General features: G+C 44.6%; 1 protein-coding gene across 1 annotated transcript; it reads right to left on the reverse strand.

Moving 5' to 3' along the window:
* Positions 1–973: 973 nt before the first annotated feature.
* Positions 974–20,977, reverse strand: paplna (papilin a, proteoglycan-like sulfated glycoprotein). Its single transcript, XM_084013493.1, has 27 exons — positions 20,798–20,977; positions 18,771–18,833; positions 18,567–18,670; positions 15,537–15,597; positions 15,308–15,410; positions 15,100–15,230; positions 14,520–14,643; positions 13,837–13,917; positions 13,582–13,754; positions 12,834–12,957; positions 12,628–12,754; positions 10,941–11,145; positions 10,376–10,552; positions 10,110–10,260; positions 9,566–9,646; positions 8,564–8,759; positions 8,367–8,451; positions 8,153–8,279; positions 7,135–7,612; positions 5,501–5,659; positions 4,952–5,079; positions 4,372–4,426; positions 3,763–3,909; positions 3,276–3,403; positions 2,652–2,760; positions 2,275–2,450; positions 974–1,586 (listed from the first exon to the last, which is right to left on the reverse strand). Exons 2-27 carry the CDS (start codon positions 18,825–18,827, stop codon positions 1,426–1,428), a joined length of 3,648 nt encoding a protein of 1,215 aa, XP_083869619.1. The 5' UTR covers positions 18,828–18,833; positions 20,798–20,977; the 3' UTR covers positions 974–1,425.
* Positions 20,978–21,343: the final 366 nt, after the last annotated feature.

The raw sequence follows: 21,343 nt of genomic DNA on the forward strand, positions 1-21,343 counted from the left end.
CATTTGAACATCTCTCATCAAACTCTAAATTGATCCTCTATCAGTAACGACCCAGTTTGATTAAAAAAAAACTTCTACACAAACACTTTCTATTTCCTCCGTTTGTTTCTTAAAAAAACATGTTTGTGTTCGTTGGAGTCACAAACAGGAAACAGTGTGTGTGAGGCCACAACCGACACATTGTGTGTGTGTGTGTGTGTGTGTGTGTGTGTGTGTGTGTGTGTGCGTGTGCGTGTGTGTGACATCTGTGAGCTAGTAGACTACATTTCCTCCTGCGAACCCTGACTTTTAGATTCATCTAGAAGCTGCTATTTCTCATAAAACAGGAACAGAGTTTGTTACATGAATAAAACTGGTGGTTATTTAAAATAAAGCAGCATTTGTGCCAATAAGTTATGAATCCATTCAGTTAGGGTGAAACTTTAAACTGTGATGAATTAATCACATGATCAACTTATACTAAAGCACAAAACACTCACCATGTACAAATCATATTAACTGTGTTAAGAAAAGTGCTATAGAAATAAAGAAATAAAGTTTATTATTATGGTTTGTGAAATACAAGTCTGACGTTGTTGTAATTTACTTCTACTATAGTTTAATTATTTAATTTATATCACTCTTTTTGCTATTCTATATTGGACTGGTGCACTATTAATTATTATATTGAATATTAAAATGAATATGCTTGTCACTTTTTGTATTGTTTTTTGTGTTTCTTCTGGCATTAATAAATATCTTTTTTTTTAAATCAACAAACAACCAGAAAACACCAGCGTGGTCTTACTATAATACAATAGGACATGCATTTAGGAATGTCCTGTCATCTAAGAGATACCAGTGATGGATTTTCACCTCTAATTAATTTCAGCAACTGAATACAAAGAAAAACCAGACGTGTAATTTGTCACGTTGACCGCCCCCTTGTGGTGCAAACTGGAACGCCAAGTCACAAAGTAATTCAAACCACCGGGAGCTTTTATCAAAATATTATTTTTAATATCAAATAATTCCATAAAAAATAAACATTACGGAGAAAATACAATCCTTTATCAGTGAAAAAAATAAAAAAGTATATGGTGAAAACAGCACAGTTACACGTTAAATCCTTGTTAATGACCCGAAAGTAAAATAATCCTCTAGAAAACAGAGAACACAGCAGGTCCAAAGAGTAAATAACTTATTTTAAAGATAGTTTGACTTTTGCACATTCAACTGACTTGTATGTTAAATTTAAAGTCCTATTATACATATTTAATGTTTCCATATTCAGTGTTTAATGCAGCAGTGTACAAACAGACTCCCTGAACTCCATCGTCCCTTTTTTCCCCTCCTTGAAATTGGGATCCTGCAGATGTGAGTGTTTTAAGTCCTTTTGGTAAAAAAGTCCCGTCCCAGAGTTTTTTTTAAGCCCTTGAAGCGTCTTCAGCCTAGCCGGCCGAACCGCTTGTTCCTCTGTGAATGCCTGGTGCAGCTGGCACAGCAGAAGCTGGAGTAGTACGAGTTGGAGCAAAGTCGGGCGTAAACTATCAGCTCGCAGTTGGCGAGCTCAGGCAGGTCCACGCACTCTGGCGGCACATCACCACCTGCAACCGGGGTCAAAGGCATTGAAAGGAAGCCGCACAATGTCAGCGTGTCTCTTCTCTTTTTTATTATTGTCTGAAAAGGATTTTTTGTATCACTGAAAACCTCATTAGTTTAGATCTTGTGTCTTTTCCACTCATGAGTATTTTATTCTGTATTTTTTCCAACATCTTATGTAAAAGTGTCTTTGAGTGTTTAAAAAGCACTTTATAAGTCTTCATTATAATAATAACAATAATAATAATAATAATTATGATCCATCCATCCATCCATCGTCTACCGCTTATCCTGTATTCAGGGTTGCGGGGGGGCTGGAGCCGATCCCAGCTGTCATTGGGCGAAGGCAGGGTACACCCTGGACAGGACATCAGTCTATCATAATAATTATGATGATGATTATTATTATTATTATTATTATTAGTAGTAGTAGTAGTAGTAGTAGTAGTAGTAGCAGCAGTTTGGTTCTAGATCTCTAAATTGCTCCATTCTCCTTTTTATTCCTTTTTCCAGTGATTCAAATAGACAGAAGTCAGAATAATTAAGTAAAACCAAAAGGACATTCAGTCAGAGTTTAAACTCTTCTTCTCTCTTAACTAATTGTCACCCAGATATCGGATGTGTGTGTGTGTGTGTGTGTGTGTGTGTGTGTGTGTGTGTGTGTGTGTGTGTGTGTGTGATCATCACCCTCACCTTCTTTCGGGTCCTTAGTGATTCTGACCTCCGCCGTGGCGCTCACAGAGTAGATGCCGGTGTAGGCGTTGCAGGTGTAGGTGCCCTCGTCTGAAGGCTTCACGTTGTTCAGGATCAGGCTGCCGTCAGACGACATGAGGATGTTACGGCCGTCCGGACGCACCGGGACGCCGTTTCTGTGGTTAAAGAGGGGGGGAAGCTCTTTCACCAACTCAACTTACTGCTTCTCCCTTATAAAAGTCATATTTCTGTATTGTAAAAATGATCCTGCAATGTTCTTAAAAACATCCTTTTCAAGTTTATAACTGGATCTATGATTTAGATGTCTTACTTTGAAACCGAACAATCAACATTCATCCATCATCAGGTCTTATTACCTGGACCAGCCGATGTTGACGTTGTCTCCCGACACCACACACGGGAGCAGAGCTGTGCTGCCTTCAGACACCTGGACGTTATTGGGAGCTGTAGTGATCTTCAGGTCGGCTGGACAATAAAACCAGAATAAAAAGGACTTTTCTTTTCAACCTAGAAATTCTTAAATCATCATAAACTCACTGAATTATTCTGGATGTCCCCTAAACCCAGTCTATTCTCATGAAAGTCACCTCTTCTGACCTCTGGTGGCTGGTAGCTGTCGACATCTTGGATTTTTTGCAATCAGTGAATGGAAGTGACCATATTTGGTGAAGTGGTTACTTCCATGGTAGCGACCTGTCAATCAGCAGGTAAGCCCCGCCCCCTAAAGCATCCCCTGCTTCCTGGTCTGGTGGACTCTAAATGGACCATAATGTACTAAATGAACATCATGCTGGATTGAAGAAGACTTGAAACTAGAGATTGAGACCATAAACTCATGTTTACAATGTTTACTGAGATAATACATCAAGTGAGGAGTCGCCCCCTGATGGCCAGCAGAGAGAATGCAGGCGCTTTAGCTTCGGCTTCACTTCTCAGAACAGGAGGCTGCCGCCATGACGGTGAATAATAATGAAACTCACCCTGGACCCTGAGCTGCAGCTGTCTCTGCTCCAGCTGCTGCTGGGTGGAGGCCGTACATGTGTAGACGCCCGAGTCGGCAGACCTCAGGGAGCTGATGGTCAGCGAGCCGTCTGGATGCTGAGTAAACCTGCAATGGGACAAGTTTATAATCATGAACAAAACTTTAACATTTCTTCAGCTCGTGTTATCCACAAACCTTATTTTAAGCAAAAAAAAAACAACTGACTTCAAGACGATCCTTTACTTGGTAATAAATAAGTAAAAGTAACTTATAACACACTAAAAATACTGAAAAATACTCCATCATAAGTAAAGGTCATGCATTCAAAATCATATTTGGGTAAAAGTATTATCAGAAAAAATCTACTATTACAACTTAATTGTAATTTATGTGGCTAAAATCCAATTTAGCTTTTCTCTACAAAGTTCCTTCGACTCACAGCCAGATGTGCCGGACATTAATGGGTGGAGCAGTTTGAGAAGTACCTGGAGTCACTGACGGTCTGTCCATCTTTAGTCCACTGAATGTTGACGGAGTGGAGCGCCGACGGAGGGACGATCCTGCAGGACAGACTGGCCGACTGTCCGGCTCGCATCTCCAGCAGAGACGAGCTCGACCGCTCGATACTGAAGCTGAGAGAAATAACAGAAAGGCTGTGACTCTTTCATCATTTACAGCATTTACATTTGAGAGGAAAGACATACTAACATATTATGGGTCACTGATTCAGGTGTTTTGCATTTATAATCTTCAGTTTCCTTTTCTTAATATTTTATGGAAGAAAGCATTTTTGTTTATACAGAGAATGAAAGAACATTATTGTCTTAATTTTCTCTTCTAAATACCATATAAGGCTCCACATCCTTCCCAGAGTGTCTTAGATTGAAGTATTACCTATTACCTACTATTAAAGAGGACCTATCAAGCTCCTTTTTCTGGTGCATACTTGAATTTCAGGTTCCTACTAGAACATATTTGCATGTTTAATTCTCAAAAATCACTTTATTTTTCCCCATCAGGCTGTTTCAGCTCCTGCCCCTCCCTCCCAAAAAGCCCAGTGTGCTCCGATTGGTCAATCACGACATTGTTCTTACCGAGGGAAAGGACCGTCTCCCGGCAGCGAGGTAGGAACCGGCTGAGATGATCCCTCTATGACACACACACACACACACACACACACACACACACACACACGGCGTTGGGTCAGTGCTCCCGTCATAATTCACTTACATAACGGCACAAAGACCCGCTAACTTTTTCAAGGTCAGCTTGTTTGGACACAACCTCTGACATCATCTATGACATCAGCATCAGCTTCGACCCCAATCTTCACAATTTCCGTGTGACGGACTAATTGGGGTTAAAGTCGGTCAGAGGTTTTGACTGAATCTGGCCCCAATTAGGCAAATGTGCACCGGGTGATCCGTTCTTGAAAGATGTGGAGTTAATTAGACAATCTACACACTGTTCATATCCATACATGCTTTCAGTTTGTAAAGAGAAATAAAACAAATGTATATTTCTTCTGTGATTTACACAAATGAGGAATTATGACGAAGCAAATTGCTTCTGTAAAGCACTTTTGAAGTGACCATATTTGGCGTGCGGAAGAGCGACGGGTGGATCTGATGAATACAAGCAGCAGAGCGGTTCGGCACGAAAGCACTGCGTTACCTGAGACTGACAGGTAGATGTAGCGGTGGTCTCTCTCCTGTTCACGAGTCGCCACACACAAGAACCAGCCGGAGTCCAGCTTCGTGAGAGGACCAACTAACAGGGAACCATTGGGCTGCTGGTGATGCCTGCAGAGCATACGAATAAAGAGGTTTAAAGGTCATTTTTATTTAAATAGTTAAAGCTTAGCTTTTACAAAGGTGTGTAGATGTGCGACGTGTGGCTTCTAGCAAGGCTTGTGAGCCAATAGAATAACGACGTGGGTATCACATGGTGTCTCTGCGTAGTCAGGGGTCAAGAGTCTTTGGGGTTGCCAGTTAGTGTGGAAAAAGCACCGCACAAAGTGACCCAAATGTACAGCTACATGCTGCAAAATGAATTCATACCTGACATGACTGAGTCTGTCTGACTGTCACTCCACTGTCTTCTATGCAATGCAAGGGGGGAGCAAGAGTGCGACATCTAGTGGCTGGATGTTGTCAATGTTGTCAATAGCACCTTTAAGCATCGACAGAAGATGTAATATTCTGAGTGTGCGTTGCTGCTGACCTGCGAGTAGACAGAGGGATGCCGTCTCTCCTCCACTCCACGCTGACCGTGGAGGACGGCGGTGGGCTGACTCTGCAGGGCATCACGGCCGTCTGACCCACTAAAGCCTCCACGGTGGACGGGTCGCTCTTATCGATGGTCACTCCCCCCAGGGTCAGGCTGAGGAAGCAGGAGGAGGACACAAGGACGGGAAGAAGGAAAAAGGAAAGGAGGAAGTGAAGTGAAAGAGTCACTTTATGCTCCACTGTTGGTCCGTTTTTTTAGAACCAGTCACCAAAGCAAGCATAAAGATGTATAAGAGGTTTATCAGGGAGAAGAGACAGAGAGGAAACCCAGCTTGCATGCAACGTGAGACAAAGAGAGCAACCTTCAAATCAGAGAGAAGTTTCCCTCCACCAGCATAAACCCAACGTGAGCTCCCAGCAGGAAGCATCCGGACACAATGCATTGTGACGAGCAACGAGACAAGTGAACACAACACGAACCCAACAACATGAAGCGTCACAGCAGAACCTTTATTAGTATAATGACATCAGGGTGACGACACAAAGCACAAAACGATGGTGTGGTGGACACGGTGAGGTAGCGGGCACAGATAAGCACGAGACTCCAGACAAGACAGTGAACACAAAGTCCCACAAGCATCAAAACAGAAGGAGTGTCCAATTTAAGGTCGCTGTGAGGTCGTCGACTTCCTCCGGACATTTTGGTCGAGGTTAAAAAGGGAAGAAACAAGCGTGAAAGCAAAAGTCTGTGGAGCTACAGCTGTGGGTGTATTTTACAAAGCAGGCGACGAGTATATAAGAAGTATGTCTACATACTGGAAAGAGCAAATGAGGCACATATAATAGAACATAATAGAGTAACGGAGCACCAGGCTGTTTCTCTGCCCTGCTTGGTTTAAAGATCTGTGTGTTGACAGCGACGTTGTGATGTCCTGACACACCCTGAAGTACACGTCTATATCAAGACTGTGGCTGTGTTCCAAGTGGCACACTAACGTACCGTATGCTACATCCTTAAATCAGCATTTACTACATACCGCCCACTTAATTAGGATTGACAGCCGGTCGCAAAGCATCCGGACGCAATGCATTGTGGGGCAGATGAGTATGTGCAGTAAGCTTGAAAATGGTTGGGGATGTAGAACACATCTGGGTATTTCTCAGCAGTGTGAACGCTCTACATACTTTACTTCTCCGTCATACTTCTTTATGAATAGTATGTTAGTCTGCGATTTGGAACACAGCCATCCAGGAAGTGTAAAGTTACACTCTGAATTAGCAAATTTTTGCTTTAAAAGCTTGGTTAAAAAAAAAAGTTTTTAAAAACTGGTTTTCTTGGTATTTCTTTTGTTCTATTATTAAAACTATTATAACAATATGAATTCTGGCTCTTTTGTGTATGCAGGCTGAGAATATTTGTGGACATGACGCACTGATAAAGAACGTCATCGAGTGAATGTTGCACGTGATTGGACGATGTTTTCCTTCAGCTCCCTCTTTGGCCCTCCTCACTTATTGGGGCTTCCTCGGGAGGGAGGGGGGGGGGGTGTAAACAGCATTGTGAGGCCAGAGGAGGCGGGGCCAGGGCAGGGAGTGAGCCGTGCTCCCTGGGGGTCTTGGGGGTCTTACCTCGCTGCCGGGCCGGTGTGCTGTGCAGCAGTAGCCGGGGGAGGTCGGCGAGGGCGCAGGTAGACCCGGGCTCTGTGGGCGTGGTCGGCGGCGCTTGTTGCCTGTCTGGCGTTGCCTCTGGTCGAGCCTCCCTGCACTGTGAAAATCCTCCCCATGTTGCGTGACCCGGCGCCCGTTGATCCGGCTCCAGATGAGGTGCCGGCTCCAGATGCGGTGCCGGCTCCAGATGTGCCCCTTCCGGCGGCGGGCTCTCTCCTGGAGGCGGGCTCGGCGGCGGTCTCCGGTCCCTGCTGGCTCGGCACGGCCAACCGGCATCCCCTCTGGCACTCGGTACGGGTCATGAAGTTGTTGCTGTTGCCGTGGCAACCTCCGTACCAGAAGTGCAAGCACTTGGAGGTGATGACGTCGTAGTGGTAGCGTGGGACCCAGCTGCTGCAGGAGCCGGCGGCGCGAGGCAGAGAGCAGATGGAGCGCTCGACTACAGCAGAGAGACAGAACAGCATGAAGCCTCCACTTACACGCGTACACGCTTTTCCTGCTCTTTCAGCTGAATCACATGGTCTTCATCAATGGATGTTTGCTTTGTTGACTTGATGAAGAACATGTGATACTAGTACTTCAATTAACTTTTCTAGGGAGGAATATTTTATTAATTTTCCTCATTAATCATGATTTTAACACACATATATATAAATTGGATCTAAGCCTGTGACCTAACAGACTGTAGAAGGACAATAAATAGATATTTATTATAATCAAAATGATTTGGCACGACTACAACCTCGAAGGCTCAAATATTTTTTTTAAAAAGCAGAGAACTTAATATAGTATTAAGTTGAATCATTGATGATATGTGGGCTTGAAGAGTTTAGAATCTATATTTTTTGCATTAATATTAATATATTAATAATTTCCTATTACTGGTAGTGTTGGCATGTGAATTATTGATGAGCAGGAAGTAGTTGTAACTGAAAAAACCCCTGAGATTAAAGTGTAATAATGTATCTGGGTCTCTTACTGTGGTTGGGGGGGTCGGGGCAGCTCTCCCCGTTGGGGCCTCCTGCAGGTGTGGTGCGGTCATAGCAGCACCCATAGGTGGTGATGCGGCACTGGACCGCGTTCTCAGTGGGAAGAGTCGGAGCGGCCTGAAGAAACGGGACGGATTAGAAAGAAAGGATGTATGGCGTGTACATGTGAAGTAATCAATAAGAGATTCATGTGTGTTTGCTTACAGTGGGAGCCGGGGCCAAGTACTCCGTGCAGCCCTCCTTGTTGGGGCCCCACGCCGCCGTCACTCCGTCTTGGCAGCAGCCGTAACTGACGGGCACACGACACAATAAACCACGGAGCCAAACACAACGGAAATGTGCAACTCGGACATTTCTAAGGAAACTTAGCGGTAAGCAGGGCGACATGACAGGCTGGATACCTGGTCTGGAAGCAGTGCTGCTGGACGGGAGTGGGAGCCGGGACATGCGGGCAGCCCAGACCATGGGGGCCCCCGGCTGACGTGCGTCCATCTGGGCAGCAGCCGTAACGGGACTGGCTGCAGTGGAGGGCAGGGGCGGAGCCGTGAGGGTCGTGGACCGTGTTCGTCTGGGTCGGATCCGCCTCCTGTCGCCGGGCTGCGACGCAAAAAAAACAAGCGGGGAGGCGGATTATCATAAACACAACAACAACACAAAGCAAAAAAAGAGAAGTTCACACGTCGCTTTAGAAATGTACAATGGAGTCTACGCTATTGTGCTGAGGGGGGGGGGCACACAGGGAGTCCCGCAGGGAAACCGGAACACAAAGGGAAGCTACAAAACCCATTTCATTAACCAGGAAAACAACAACAACAACATTCGTCTATGAAACGATACGGCAGGAAACACTGGAGAAGGAACTGGGACAAGAAGTTCCAGCCGTCAGAATAAACACACACACACACACACACACACACACACACACACACACACACACACACACACACACACACACTTGAAATTCTTGCTGCAGAATGCCACAAGATGCCAAAAACACCACAGCCAGCACTTGCACACTTCAGTGCGTTGGAAATATTTTAATCAGGCCAACAATGCCCAGGGACCCCTGAAAACATGTCAAGCCTGGATAATTAGTGCTGGGACAGAAGGGGGGGGGGGGGGGGGGGGTATTGGGGGGCTGATGGGGACAAAGTGACAGGAGTTATGTCAGCAGAGAGGACGGGGTGCAGAGGAACTGTTAGGGTGAAATCACACCTACAGTGTGTTTTGTTTGGTATAAAACCAGAATGGAAAATGGTTTATTTTTTCCCATAAAAGTTGCAGTTATAAATATCTTGTTCAAACTAGATTCTGCAGTGAAATGGTTCATATTTTCTTTCCCCAGAGAGCGGGCGGTTTGACCGACATTAGAGAGAAAATTTGCTGATGAGTAAGAGTCCAACCTGTTGCGTGGTCCGGCTCGTAGGGCTGGAAAACAGTCTGCGTGTTGTTGTTTCCTGTCGGGTCCTGGATGCTGGGAACCACTGCACAAAGAGGCAGAACAGACAAACAAACAAACAACACAATGAGAGCGCAGTAAACAGTGGAGGTGAGCGGCTGCATCATCACGGCGAGGGCTGACCGGGACGGAAAGGATGATAATATGAAGTGTTTTCCTCTCATCCTAACTACGTCTTATCAATTATTTTATTAAATTAGTTTAGTTTATTTATTTAGCACACATTAACATCAAATGAAGCCCAGTGGGCTTGTACAAGAGTTCCACCCCTTTCAATAATCACACTTAAATGTAGAAAACTGACAAATAAACTTTGACAAAAAGAGAGATAAAGTACAGAAATAATCAATGTTAGTTCATTAGGAAATGAATGAAAAATCAGGAGGCAAAATACAAAAGTATGGGGATGGAAGAAGATGTGACAGACAGACAGACAGACAGACAGACAGACAGACAGACAGACAGACAGACAGAGTGGAGGTGCTCACCCTGTGGCCTGTAGCAGGACTGGGTGTTGCAGCGCTCCACGGTGGAGGGTTTGGGGTCGGCGCTGCATTGGCTGACGGGGTACAGGTTCCTCTCCCGGTCCGAGCAGATCACCTGCCGCTCCCGTGAGCCGGAGCTGCAGCTCCTGGAGCACTGAAGTCAAACAGAGAGAGATCACAACCAAGGAAAGCTGGTGGTGCTTCCCCATCAGCCATATAACAATAATAATAATGATAATAATAATAATAATGATGTTGTGCTGGCTCACCAGTCCCCACTCTCCCACGTGCCAGCTGATCTGTCTCAGGCAGGCCGCCATCTCGCAGGGTCGGGCGGCGGTCGGGCGGAGCAGCGTGCTGCAGGCCGTCTCCTCCAGCATCATCCCCCCGGAGCCCACGCAGGTGACGTCCCTGGTCTGTTCACCTGGACCGCAGGTCACCGAGCACTGCAGGGACACAGATTCTCTCAATGTGGACGAGGCCTTGAATGATGTCCTTAGATATCATTCAATGAAGACAAAGAAAGGAGGGAAAAAACAGGCTTCTAGCTTCAGTTTGAGCTCCTCGTGTTAAAGATCTAATCTGCTGCTTAAGAACGAGGTTTGTTTGTCTGTTTTTCAATCATTTTTAAGCCAAAAAAAGCTACTAGAAACATTTCTGTTTCATGGTTCTGGTACAGATGTTTCATATTTCAACATTTTTCACTCAAAGTAGAGTCAACTTGAACCATAAGATAATAAACGTGGTATTGTTGGATTTATTCTAAATACAGGTGATCTTAAGAGTCTCGTGTTCGGGCTCATTTGTTTGGTTTCTCCTTCCCCGTTCACTCACCGCGCTCCATCTAGTCACGCGATACTCGGCACACTTCTGCATGTTGCAGGTCTGCAGAGTGGGAGGAGCCTCGGCGTAGGCGGCGCAGACGGCGTCCTCCACCACGCGGGGGCCAGCGGCATCTTGGGAGACGCACTGCACGCTGCGCACCTGAGAGCCTCCACCGCAGGTGACGGAGCAGGCGTTCCACTCTCCCGTCTTCCAGCTGGGGAAGTCAGGACATGTGGTAACGTAGAGGAAACAGAGAGAGCTTCATTCCAAAAGTTAAAATCTCGAGTGGTCCGAAGGAAACCGTGGAGACAAAAGACATTATGTCATTTTGTGGATTTCTGGGAAATCGAAAGCATCTCATCTCCACTTTGTATCTCTGGTCAGTGACATGTGAACTTCCATGTGAGAAGAATCTTGGCAAAGTGCCTCTGAAAACCCAGTTTTGGCTGACTTTCCGGCAGTGAAATATGGAATATGCAAATAATGATATCCACATTATGCCAAATCATAGTAATCATAGTTCAGATTTCATCTGACCAACAGAGGAACAGAGAAAAGCAGCTCCCGGACTCCAAAAGCTGGATCATTTTTGCTTGATAAGCAGCTTTAAATGATAAATTTACAACCAAAATGATGTCAGTTAGCTTTCAATGACTGTTCTTTAGTTCGGATAGAAACCAGCGCTTTGGAATGAAACCCTTCAAGCGTATAAAAGGATGCATTGTTTTAACAAAGCTACGGGAAATAAACTACGAGACAAGATTATGAGAAAGACAACCCATCCTTTTGGACACGTGCACCGTTCTCTCTGCTTCAACTACTGACATGTACAACACGGGAACGTGAATCTGCTTCACATCTTTCAAATGAGGGATAATGAGGGTTAGTTAGCCGAGCTTCTTACACGTCTCAGGTTTCTGCAGCAGCAGCATCAAAGAACAGAAGCAGGAAATACCAGAGAGTCACTGAGTGAAGCCCCGGCTATTTACCGCCACCGCCGCTGCTGCTGCTGCTGCTGCCCCAATCAGATTGTACACGACCTTTGACCTTCAGCGAACACCTCGAAACACGGCGGCTACACTAATGCACAGGGACACAGTTTGCTGAAGCAATCGGGCAGCAGCCCAGCTCAGGGATCAGGGACAGCTTGGGAGGTCGGGGAGGAGGAGGAGGAGGAGGAGGAGGAGGAGGAGGAGGAGGAGGAGGAGGAGGTCTTTAGATGAAGAATCTGGCGTCAGATCGCTGCTCGGTCTCCCCAGAGAGAGAGAGAGAGAGAGAGAGAGAGAGAGAGTTAAGTGGCCTCCAGGCCAAATGAGGATGGCTGAAAGGTTGAAAGGGGATCTCTGAGCTGGACAGTTGCCTTCATTCTCACTAAACACTAATCTCTAAACACAGATGCTAGAAGGTCAAACACATCCGAAGGGGGCATTTATTACGATAAGGACCCCCCCGGTGTTTGCTCCATCTAAACCTCTACCACTAGGACTACAGAGCCCGGGTTACCTGGACACAAAGGCTCTGGGTCTCTCTGAGGAGCTCCACAACTGTGGTGGATACAGGTACGCCATCCTTTCAGACAACAACAGGCAGGAAGCTGCTCTGAAGGTTATTTTTTCTTCTACTCCCAGCGGAGGAACAACAAACTGGCTGCTGAAATGTGTTTTTATTTTAGCAGTGAGGTTTGACTGTATGGTACCTGCGGATCTGTGGGCACACATGGGGGTTGCAGGTCCGGTTGGTCTGCGGCCTCGGCAGAGACGCGCAGAGGTAGTCGGGGTAGGCTTCGTTGTCGATGGTGCAGAAGACCAAGCGGGACTGGTAGCCTGACGGAGGAACGACAAGTGTCAAAGTGTGTTTTAAGTGTTTACATTCTTGTTCCGTCTTTCTTTCCGAGACTCCGACCTGATCCGCACTCTCTGCTGCACGTAGACCAGGACCCGAAGCTCCAGTAGTAGCCCTGTCTGGAGCGTCCGTTGGGAAGGTAGAATTCGTACTCCACCCCTTGGTTTGGCTCCTGGCTGATCAGCTGAGAAGAGACGACAAAAAAAAAACATATAACATCTGTCTAAGACTCTCAAGACCAGAATCCTGGTCCTGAGAGGACCCATCCTCTAATGTTTAGACCACCATTTCTATTGGAGACAACTTATCCTCAATGGTCAGGTTTGTGTGCTGTCTATATTCACGGTCCCCAGAGGTTCAATCATAATATTTTGGTAAAATGGATATATGATAAAATGAATAAATGACAATAAATCCCTTTGATTTTAAAGCCCCAGCGACCTTTCGCCTGCTGCCACCCGCAGGACAAACCTAACATGGCAACGTTGTCCCGCTGTCCAGCGCTTTGCATTATGGGAACGTTAAGAGTTTGTACAGGAGATCAAAGCGGCTTCAGAGGTTTGAGCTGAACGTGCTGGATGTGATTTTTCTTTTTTTGGCCAGCAAACAAGCTGTCAACACCTGATACATAAGTGGAATATTGACTCTCCTTTTAGCTCTGTTGTGTCTCCGCTCGCTCCCTGGAGGAAATATCGGACTCTTCAGCTGCCGACTACATTACATTCTGCTTGGTGCTGAGCAGGTGGTGCATATCTGCTTCAAGGAGAGATTTTGAAATGAAACAAAATAAACTAGACAAATTCTTCACCTCCACAACGAGCGGTTCGGTGGTGGGGCCGCGGCCGATGATGGTTTCAGGGACGTTGTCTCCCTCGGCTCCTCGCTGGTAGTACAGCATCGTCCCGGCGATGGGGGTCGCCCGGGAAAACTCGATCACCCAGTGGCCGTTGAGGTAGTACTCGCCGCGCAAGTTCTTGATGGCTGCAGGTGCACAGAGGTTAGGATCAGTACCGAATTGGTTTTCGATGTGATTCTGGTCCGCGGTCTAAAAGCAGAGACTCACCGAGGTAGTTGCGTGTGGCCACGGTTTCTCTGATGCTGATGGTGGTGGCTCCGACGGGGATGATGAACATCTGGTTGTAGCCTGAGATGGAAACAGGACAGAACCTCCTTTCACACATGCAACACAACTACAAAGGAGGAAAATCTAGTTTCTCCAGAGCTCTGTGGTTCCTCAACAGGGGATTCATTCAGTGGCGTGACATGATTGAAGACATCTGTGCAGCTTGTTTCACTTGCTACAAAGTTAATATCACTTTCCAACTAAACATCACTATAGATACATCCAAGTCTAACATTTCATTCAAACTACGACTGAACTGACTAGGCGTAACCATCCTTCAGTCCCAGGCATCATTTAATGTGGATCACAATAGGCTGTCGGGTTCTCGGTCCAGGGCCAAGATAAATCCTTGTGAGATGTCAGATTGATCCTGCTACTATAAATGCCTCAATGAAATACGCCGCACAAATATCCTGCATCTGGCTATTTGATCGAGTTTCACCGACTGCTTTCCAGACGTCATGACAGGAAGGGTCATTCTTTTAAACTGGAAAATGTGGGTTTTCATGTAAAATCTCTCCCTGTTTTTTTGTTCTCCACCTCTTTGTAATGAACTACTTTTCTTCATTGGTGCGGCTGATTTGTCGTCACTACAAACCCATGAAAGGTAAAGAGCGGCGTACCGGTTGGCAGGTCGCGTACGGTGAAGCTGTTCTTGACTTGGTAGCAGGACTGTCCGTTCCCCCCACACTGCAGGCAGGGGTCTTCCTGCTGAAGAGACTCCAACGTGTTGTCACAGCCCAGACGCTGAGGAGGGAAATTCATTTACATTTCACATCTCAAGAAGGAGGAGTCCATGAAGAATGTAGGACGATGTCCCAGATTATCATCTTAAAAGACCTTTGAAAAACACAGATTCTACTACTAACTTTATTTAAAAAGCTCCTTTCAGGACATAAAATACAGCTCAAATTGCATCACAAATCAATAACACAGGTATTCAAAATTATTAATAAAATAATAAACTCCTAAAGAGATGATAAAGGATAAAAAAAAACTGTTTAAAAATTCAAAAACAACAGAACACAAGAAAGATGAGGTGATAAACAAAATATATATCAAATAAATAAAATAACAGTGATGTTAGAAAAAGGTGGAATTTTATAGTGTGTGTGTGTGTGTGTGTGTGTGTGTGTGTGTGTGTGTGTGTGTGTGTGTGTGTGTGTGTGTGTGTGTGTGTGTGTGTGTGTGTGTGCAGCCTACCTTGCAGACTCCCTCCACACACACATCCCTCCGTCCAGGGTGACACGGCGTGCCGTCGACCACGGAGCTGCGGTGACGGTAGAAAAAGTTCTCTCCTCTCGGCATGCAGTTCAGCTCACAGGGGTTCTCAGCTGTCGGAGACACGAGGCTCGTTTTAGACCAAAGACTCAAGACTCAAACACAGAAGTCCTCGGGCTTGACCTCTGACCTCCATAATACGGCAGCCACTTGTAGCGTTTCCCCTGGAAGTCGGTCCCATCGAACTGGGAGCACTGCTCTTCACGGAAGTCCTTGGATCCCTCGGGACAGTCCTGAACCAATGGGAGACAGCGGAGAAGCGGAGATGCTTACAGGTTTCAAATAAAGTCAAACATGCTTTTACACAGGTGTAATAAAAAAAATATGAATCTTTATTTATTTCAGATGTGCTCGTTCACCTGGATGTTGCAGGTGCGGTAAGACTTGTCCGGTCCCACACAGTTGTGTCCTCCATCAGTCCTGCATAGAAAACCGAGCATCAATATCAGACGTCATTGGAGGATATTTAATATAGATTATTGCTGATGTGGCAGATTTTTTCCACATTTTCGTTTTAAAGCAGAAAAAACACATTTTTAACCTATTCAGCTAACCTTAATGCTGGATCCTACATCTCCCATCACGCAATAGGATAGTCTCTTTTAATAGAGCTCCTAAACCTCCAGGTTGTAACTCAACCTTGAGACAACCCTGATGACATAAGCAGAGGTTTTTTTTTCACCACGCTGATAACTCCCGATGAGGTCACCTCCATAAGTACCTGCCCTAAAGCTTTAAAAACAAGACACGCTCCCGTCAGCACGCCAAGAACTAAAACATGTCCCAACACTCAGTGACAACATCCAGCCCTCCACGCTTCACCTGGCAGGTGAAAAGAAACATTCGGAGCATCAAGCGGTCGTTTCAGTTGAAGTCGTATAAGAGCAAAGCTACGTTACTGATCACGGAAAAATGAGGCGAGGTTAGTTTATACAGAAAGGTGTTCCTGTAAAGACGAGTCATCATGAGTCGAATCGTAGTATTTAAAGGTCAGAACATGACATCATCCAGCTACTGAGGGGAAACACTACAGTTTCCTACAGTTTGCCCAGCCATGAATGCAACAAAAATATCCAGCAGGTTAATCATCAAACTGTTCGGACATGTTAAAGAAGCAGCTCATTATAGACAAGTTCGACCTCGTGGGCAAAAAAAAATTTGATTTTCCATCAAAGTATTGCTCAATAACTGACACCTTATTTTTACAGTCAGTCAACTTAATGATGATATTTTGTTTTTAGACCGTTTATCAAGTCGGAGGGTGGGATGAACATTTATACCACAACCTAAGAATACACAAATAAATAATAATTAAAGTCCTCGATTCAAAATATGACTTAAGTTAAAGTACAGAAGTATTATCCTCCTTTCAAAGTATCATAAGATGAGCTGCTAATGTTGTTGTAGGATATTTTATTAATTTAGTTTTCTATCACTAAAGAATACACGTAAGAGCATTTTAATGTTGTAGTTTGTTAATGTGTATATATATACACACACTGTATATTACAAGTATAAAGTAAAGTACAAGTAGATCGTTGTACTCCAGTAAATAGTTATATTTCATCATTGCTTGTACTTAGTATTTAAATTCCATACTACTTTGGATACTTTAAGTAGGTTTTCCTCCCAGTACTTTGCTCTTTTACATGACTTGAAGACGTCACTTCCCACCTCATGAACACACTTTATGGGTTACATGAGGCAACACGCCGGCTGGATTCCAGCAAAAGGAGCGATGAACAAAAATTACAACGTTAGCTGTCAACAGCTGTAACGATGTTACAAAACAGCCTATAAAGGGGACACACATATATTTAGTCTTTTTATCTAAACGTGCTGCAAAGTGAACCGATGTTGATTTTTTTTTTTATATGAAGCATCTCTGAAGTCTTTTCAGCCAAAAAAGGGCAGAGAGAAATTTCCAGAACTTTCCATCGGCTCCTCTTGAGCAGCCGACACCCAGGAGGGAGATAAAGGGCCCCTCCCTGCTGTCGGCTCTGGGTGGAAGACAAAACCACGCCCTCCTCGTGACTTCAAGCCCATCGTTTACAACCAAGACACAGTCTGTGCCCACCAACAACTACTCATTCATACAGGGAGCAAGCTGTGTGAGTTCAGGGCCTCGGAGATATGTAGTTAAATAGGTAGGTAGGTGGATAGGTAGGTAATTAGGTAGTTAATACTATAGTAGATATGTAGGTAGGTAGGTAGGTAGAGGTAGGAAGCTAGATATGTAGGTAGTTAGATATGTAGGAAGTTATGTAGTCAAATAGGTAGGTAGTTAGTTAAATACATAAGTAGGAAGTTAAATACATAGGTAGGAAGGTAGGAAAGAAGGTAGATAGGTAGTTAAATAGGTAGGTAGGTAGTTGGATAGGTAGGTAATTAGGTAGTTTAATATGTAGGTAGGTAGGTAGGTAGTTAGAGGTAGGAAGCTAGATAGGTAGGTAGTTAGATATGTAGGTAGTTAGATATGTAGGAAGTTATGTAGTCAAATAGGTAGGTAGTTAGTTAAATACATAGGTAGGAAGGTAGGAAAGAAGGTAGATAGGTAGTTAAATAGGTAGGTAGGTAGTTGGATAGGTAGGTAATTAGTTAAATATGTAGGTAGGTAGGTAGGTATGTAGGTAGGTAGGTAGTTAGATAGGTAGGTAAATATGTAGGTAGGTAGGTAGGTAGGTAGAGGTAGGAAGCTAGATAGGAAGGTAGGTAGATATGTAAGTAGTTAGATATGTAGGAAGTTATGTAGTTAAATAGGTAGGTAGTTAGTTAAATATGTAGGTAGGAAGGTAGGAAAGAAGGTAGATAGGTAGTTAAATAGGTAGGTAATTAGTTAGATATGTAGATAGGAAGGTAGGCAGGTAGGTAGATAGCTAGGTAGACAGGAGGGTAGATATGTAGGAAGGTAGGTAGGTAGGTAGGTAGGTAGGTAGGTAGGAAGGTAGGTAGGTAGGTAGGTAGGAAGGTAGGTAGGTAGGTAGGTAGGTAGGTAGGTAGGTAGGTAGGAAGGTAGGTAGGTAGGTAGGTAGGTAGGAAGGTAGGTAGGTAGGTAGGTAGGTAGGTAGGTAGGTAGGTAGGTAGGTAGGTAGGTAGGTAGGAAGGTAGGTAGGTAGGTAGGTAGGTAGGTAGGTAGGTAGGTAGGAAGGTACGTAGGTAGTTAGATATCTAGGTAGGTAGGTAGGTAGGTAGGTAGGTAGTTAGATATCTAGGTAGGTAGGTAGGTGGGTAGGTAGGTAGGTAGGTAGTTAGATAGCTAGTTAAGTAGGTAGGTAGGTATGTAGGTAGGTAGGTAGGTAGGTGGGTAGGTAGGTAGGTAGGTAGGTAGGTAGGTAGGTAGGTAGTTAGATAGCTAGTTAAGTAGGTAGGTAGGTATGAGGGTAAGGTACCTGTGGGTTGTGCAGCGTCTGGTTCTCATGGTCACTCCGCTGCCACAGCTCCGGCTGCATTCTCCATAAGGAGCCCACGTGTCCCAGTGATCCACACTGGGCACCTGGACACACCAGTTCATACACTCATCACAATGTAAACAAGTAAGAATGTGTGTTATTCAGCTTTTTAAAGTCTTCCAAACTACATCTCATTGAGGTTACCATGAGCGCCGGAGCGAAGAGCAGCTGAAGGACTACCAGGAGCAGGAGAGTCTTCATCGTTCCCTGAAGAGAGAAGCAGAAGAGGCTTTGACACATCGGGATGTATGACTTCTAATCTGATCCAACAACAGCAAACACAAAACAACATGAACCACAGCATCTGCCTCGGTTTTGGCTCAGACAGTTTGGTCGCCCTGCAGCGTTTCCTGGAAGTATAAATCACTTCTTAATCAGAGCGTTTGGTAATGATTTCATTATGGATCTTTAAGCAGATCATAAACCCAACGTGCACATTGATGAACGATGCAGCAGCGTGTTCTGTGGTTTGGTTTGCAGCCGCCAATCACAGGAGATAAACAACAGCTGCATCTGCGGTTTGTTAGGAAAGTTAAGGCCTGATGAAAACCTGTATTTAATTCCCTCCGCAGACGAGGAAGCAGCATAGAGATGAAAATGATCTCTCAATTTATCACTCGGTCAGAAAATGATCATTTTCATCAGTTATTCATCTTTTTTCCCTCTTTTTTTAAGCAAAACAAAAAAGGCAAAACGTTTACTGGCCTCTGTCTCAAATTTTAATCCTCTTAGTCTCGTGTCATCAAGGACTTGGGGATCATTTTTTGTGATTTCTTGCAACATTTTCACTACTTTCCTATTTTCATCGATACGTTTTTAAGGTACAACATTTTTAACAGCAGCTTCGTGATTTCTATCTCTTCTGTTAACGGAGCTAAACGTGGGCTTCGTTGCATGTGGATGTTTGTTTTGTTTTTTTCTGGGGCAAATGGAGGGTTTCTTGCCCCCCCCCCCGAGAGAAAGAGAGGGAGGGAAAGACCCCCTCTGACCCTGTCTGTCATGATGACGGTTTAAACTCCACAGCCAACGGGCAAGATGTCGGAGCGACGGTTGTGTCAGACAGGGGAGCAGACAGACAGGCAGTCAGCATGTCTGATCCATCTCAAACACAAACACCCAGAATTGAGCAACGTGATGATGTCATCGTCCTTGGGTGGTGTAATCTTCTGTCTGGGCCAACAACCCCCCCACCTAACAACTAGAGCTGAACTACATCACTCATTTCTCTGCTGGATGGTTTTTAAAGATGAAGAGTCCATTTAAATGTCAGAGAGCAGATAGTTGTCATTAAAATGATATGAAATACACAAATCCTAAAAAACATTTGTGCATTTCTGCTTAATTAATGACTTTAAATGATAAATTGAACGACTGAATTCTGTCCTTAAATACATGAGTGATAAACTATACAAATCAAGTGACTTAAAGACACTAAAACTACTGAGACATGTTAAAGTCAACACATGCTTTGAAAGAAAGTGGTGCTGTGCAATGAAAAGCCAAATCAAAGCCCCCGGTGAGGCTGCAATCAGCTTTTTTTCTGAATGACTTGTGTGAATAATAACCTATAAAAGTAAGTCTCCTCTGAGGGAAACCGATATTCATCCTGAGTACAAATCAAGCATGAAAAAGAAAAAGCCTTTGTGAGATTCCCGCATCCCTCTCTTACTCATAAGACCTTTCTCCTCAGGCTTTACAAGCTTTTATTCAACCAGTTAACTATTACTCACCAGTCAGAGGGCAAGCACTGTCTTGTACTCTCGTTCTGTATAATCATCAAAGGATCCTGAGTGAAAAGACTATTATATTGGAGATATTTATTTAAAGATTTAATAATAAAATGAATGTGTTGTTTGATTTTGTGCCACATTGTGGTTTATTCTAACTTTATCATCTTATCCAGGTTTGTGTGACTTTAATGTTCCCTTATTTTAGTGCGTAAAATCCATTTCTTGGCGCGGTTTTGGTGTTTATCTTGAAAGTAAACTATGATTCACTAAATGTATAAACACATCTGTTAGACTAAACTTAATTCTCATCCCCTCTAATGAATATTTCTGTCTCCAAAGAAGTGAGAGACAAAAAAAACACGATTCTTCCTTTAAAAGACAAACTTAAAAAGGAAAATGTGCCAAAAGAAGAACGCTCCATGAAACCACCGGGTTACTCACCGTGTTGGGGGGCTTTAAATGCGGGTTTCTTGGAGTCCCGGACCGCCGGTGGATCGTTGAGGAGGACTGACAGCTGGTTTCTCTCCGGGAGTTCTGGAGGAATCCGTCTGAGAGCTGCGGTGTCCCGGGTATATGAGGAGGGTTGGCCGGGGACCCTCTCCGTCCGTCTTTCTGTCTTGCGTCAAACAGGAAACCGACCAGCAGGAGAAGGAGAAGAGAAAGTCCTGTCGGTTGATCCTCCTTCGCGGCGTCACCGGCGCGCTTTTTAACCAGCGTGCCCCCCTCCCACCCTCCCCTCGGACGGAGACGCGGAGCCTTTACGCGCAGTCTGTAATTTCAGCCTGTAAAAATAACAGTTAATCAACATGTTCGCTTTGTTATAAAGGTCTCCATAAGCACAACGGGGTTTTATTCCCATGTCATTATAATGTTCTATACATGCGATACCAGGCTAAACCATGCAGTCATTTCCCCTTGTTTTGGGTTTAATGCAAAGAGAAGGGTTATAATAATTATTTATTTTTTTTGCAGAAATGGGCCCCAAAT

This window comes from Eutrigla gurnardus (genome assembly GCF_963514095.1).
Source record: "Eutrigla gurnardus genome assembly, chromosome: 7".
Taxonomy (NCBI): Eukaryota; Metazoa; Chordata; class Actinopteri; order Perciformes; family Triglidae; genus Eutrigla; species Eutrigla gurnardus.

Bases quoted from the DNA above. Each gene is read 5' to 3' on its own strand.
- paplna (XM_084013493.1), bottom strand. From the start codon at position 18,827: ATGAAGACTCTCCTGCTCCTGGTAGTCCTTCAGCTGCTCTTCGCTCCG. The intron at 15,231-15,307 runs GTCAGAGGTCAA...TGTCTCCGACAG, and splicing joins GTGGCTGCCGTATTATGGAG to CTGAGAACCCCTGTGAGCTG. The intron at 7,613-8,152 runs GTAAGAGACCCA...TCTCTGCTGTAG, and splicing joins CCCCGACCCCCCCAACCACA to TCGAGCGCTCCATCTGCTCT.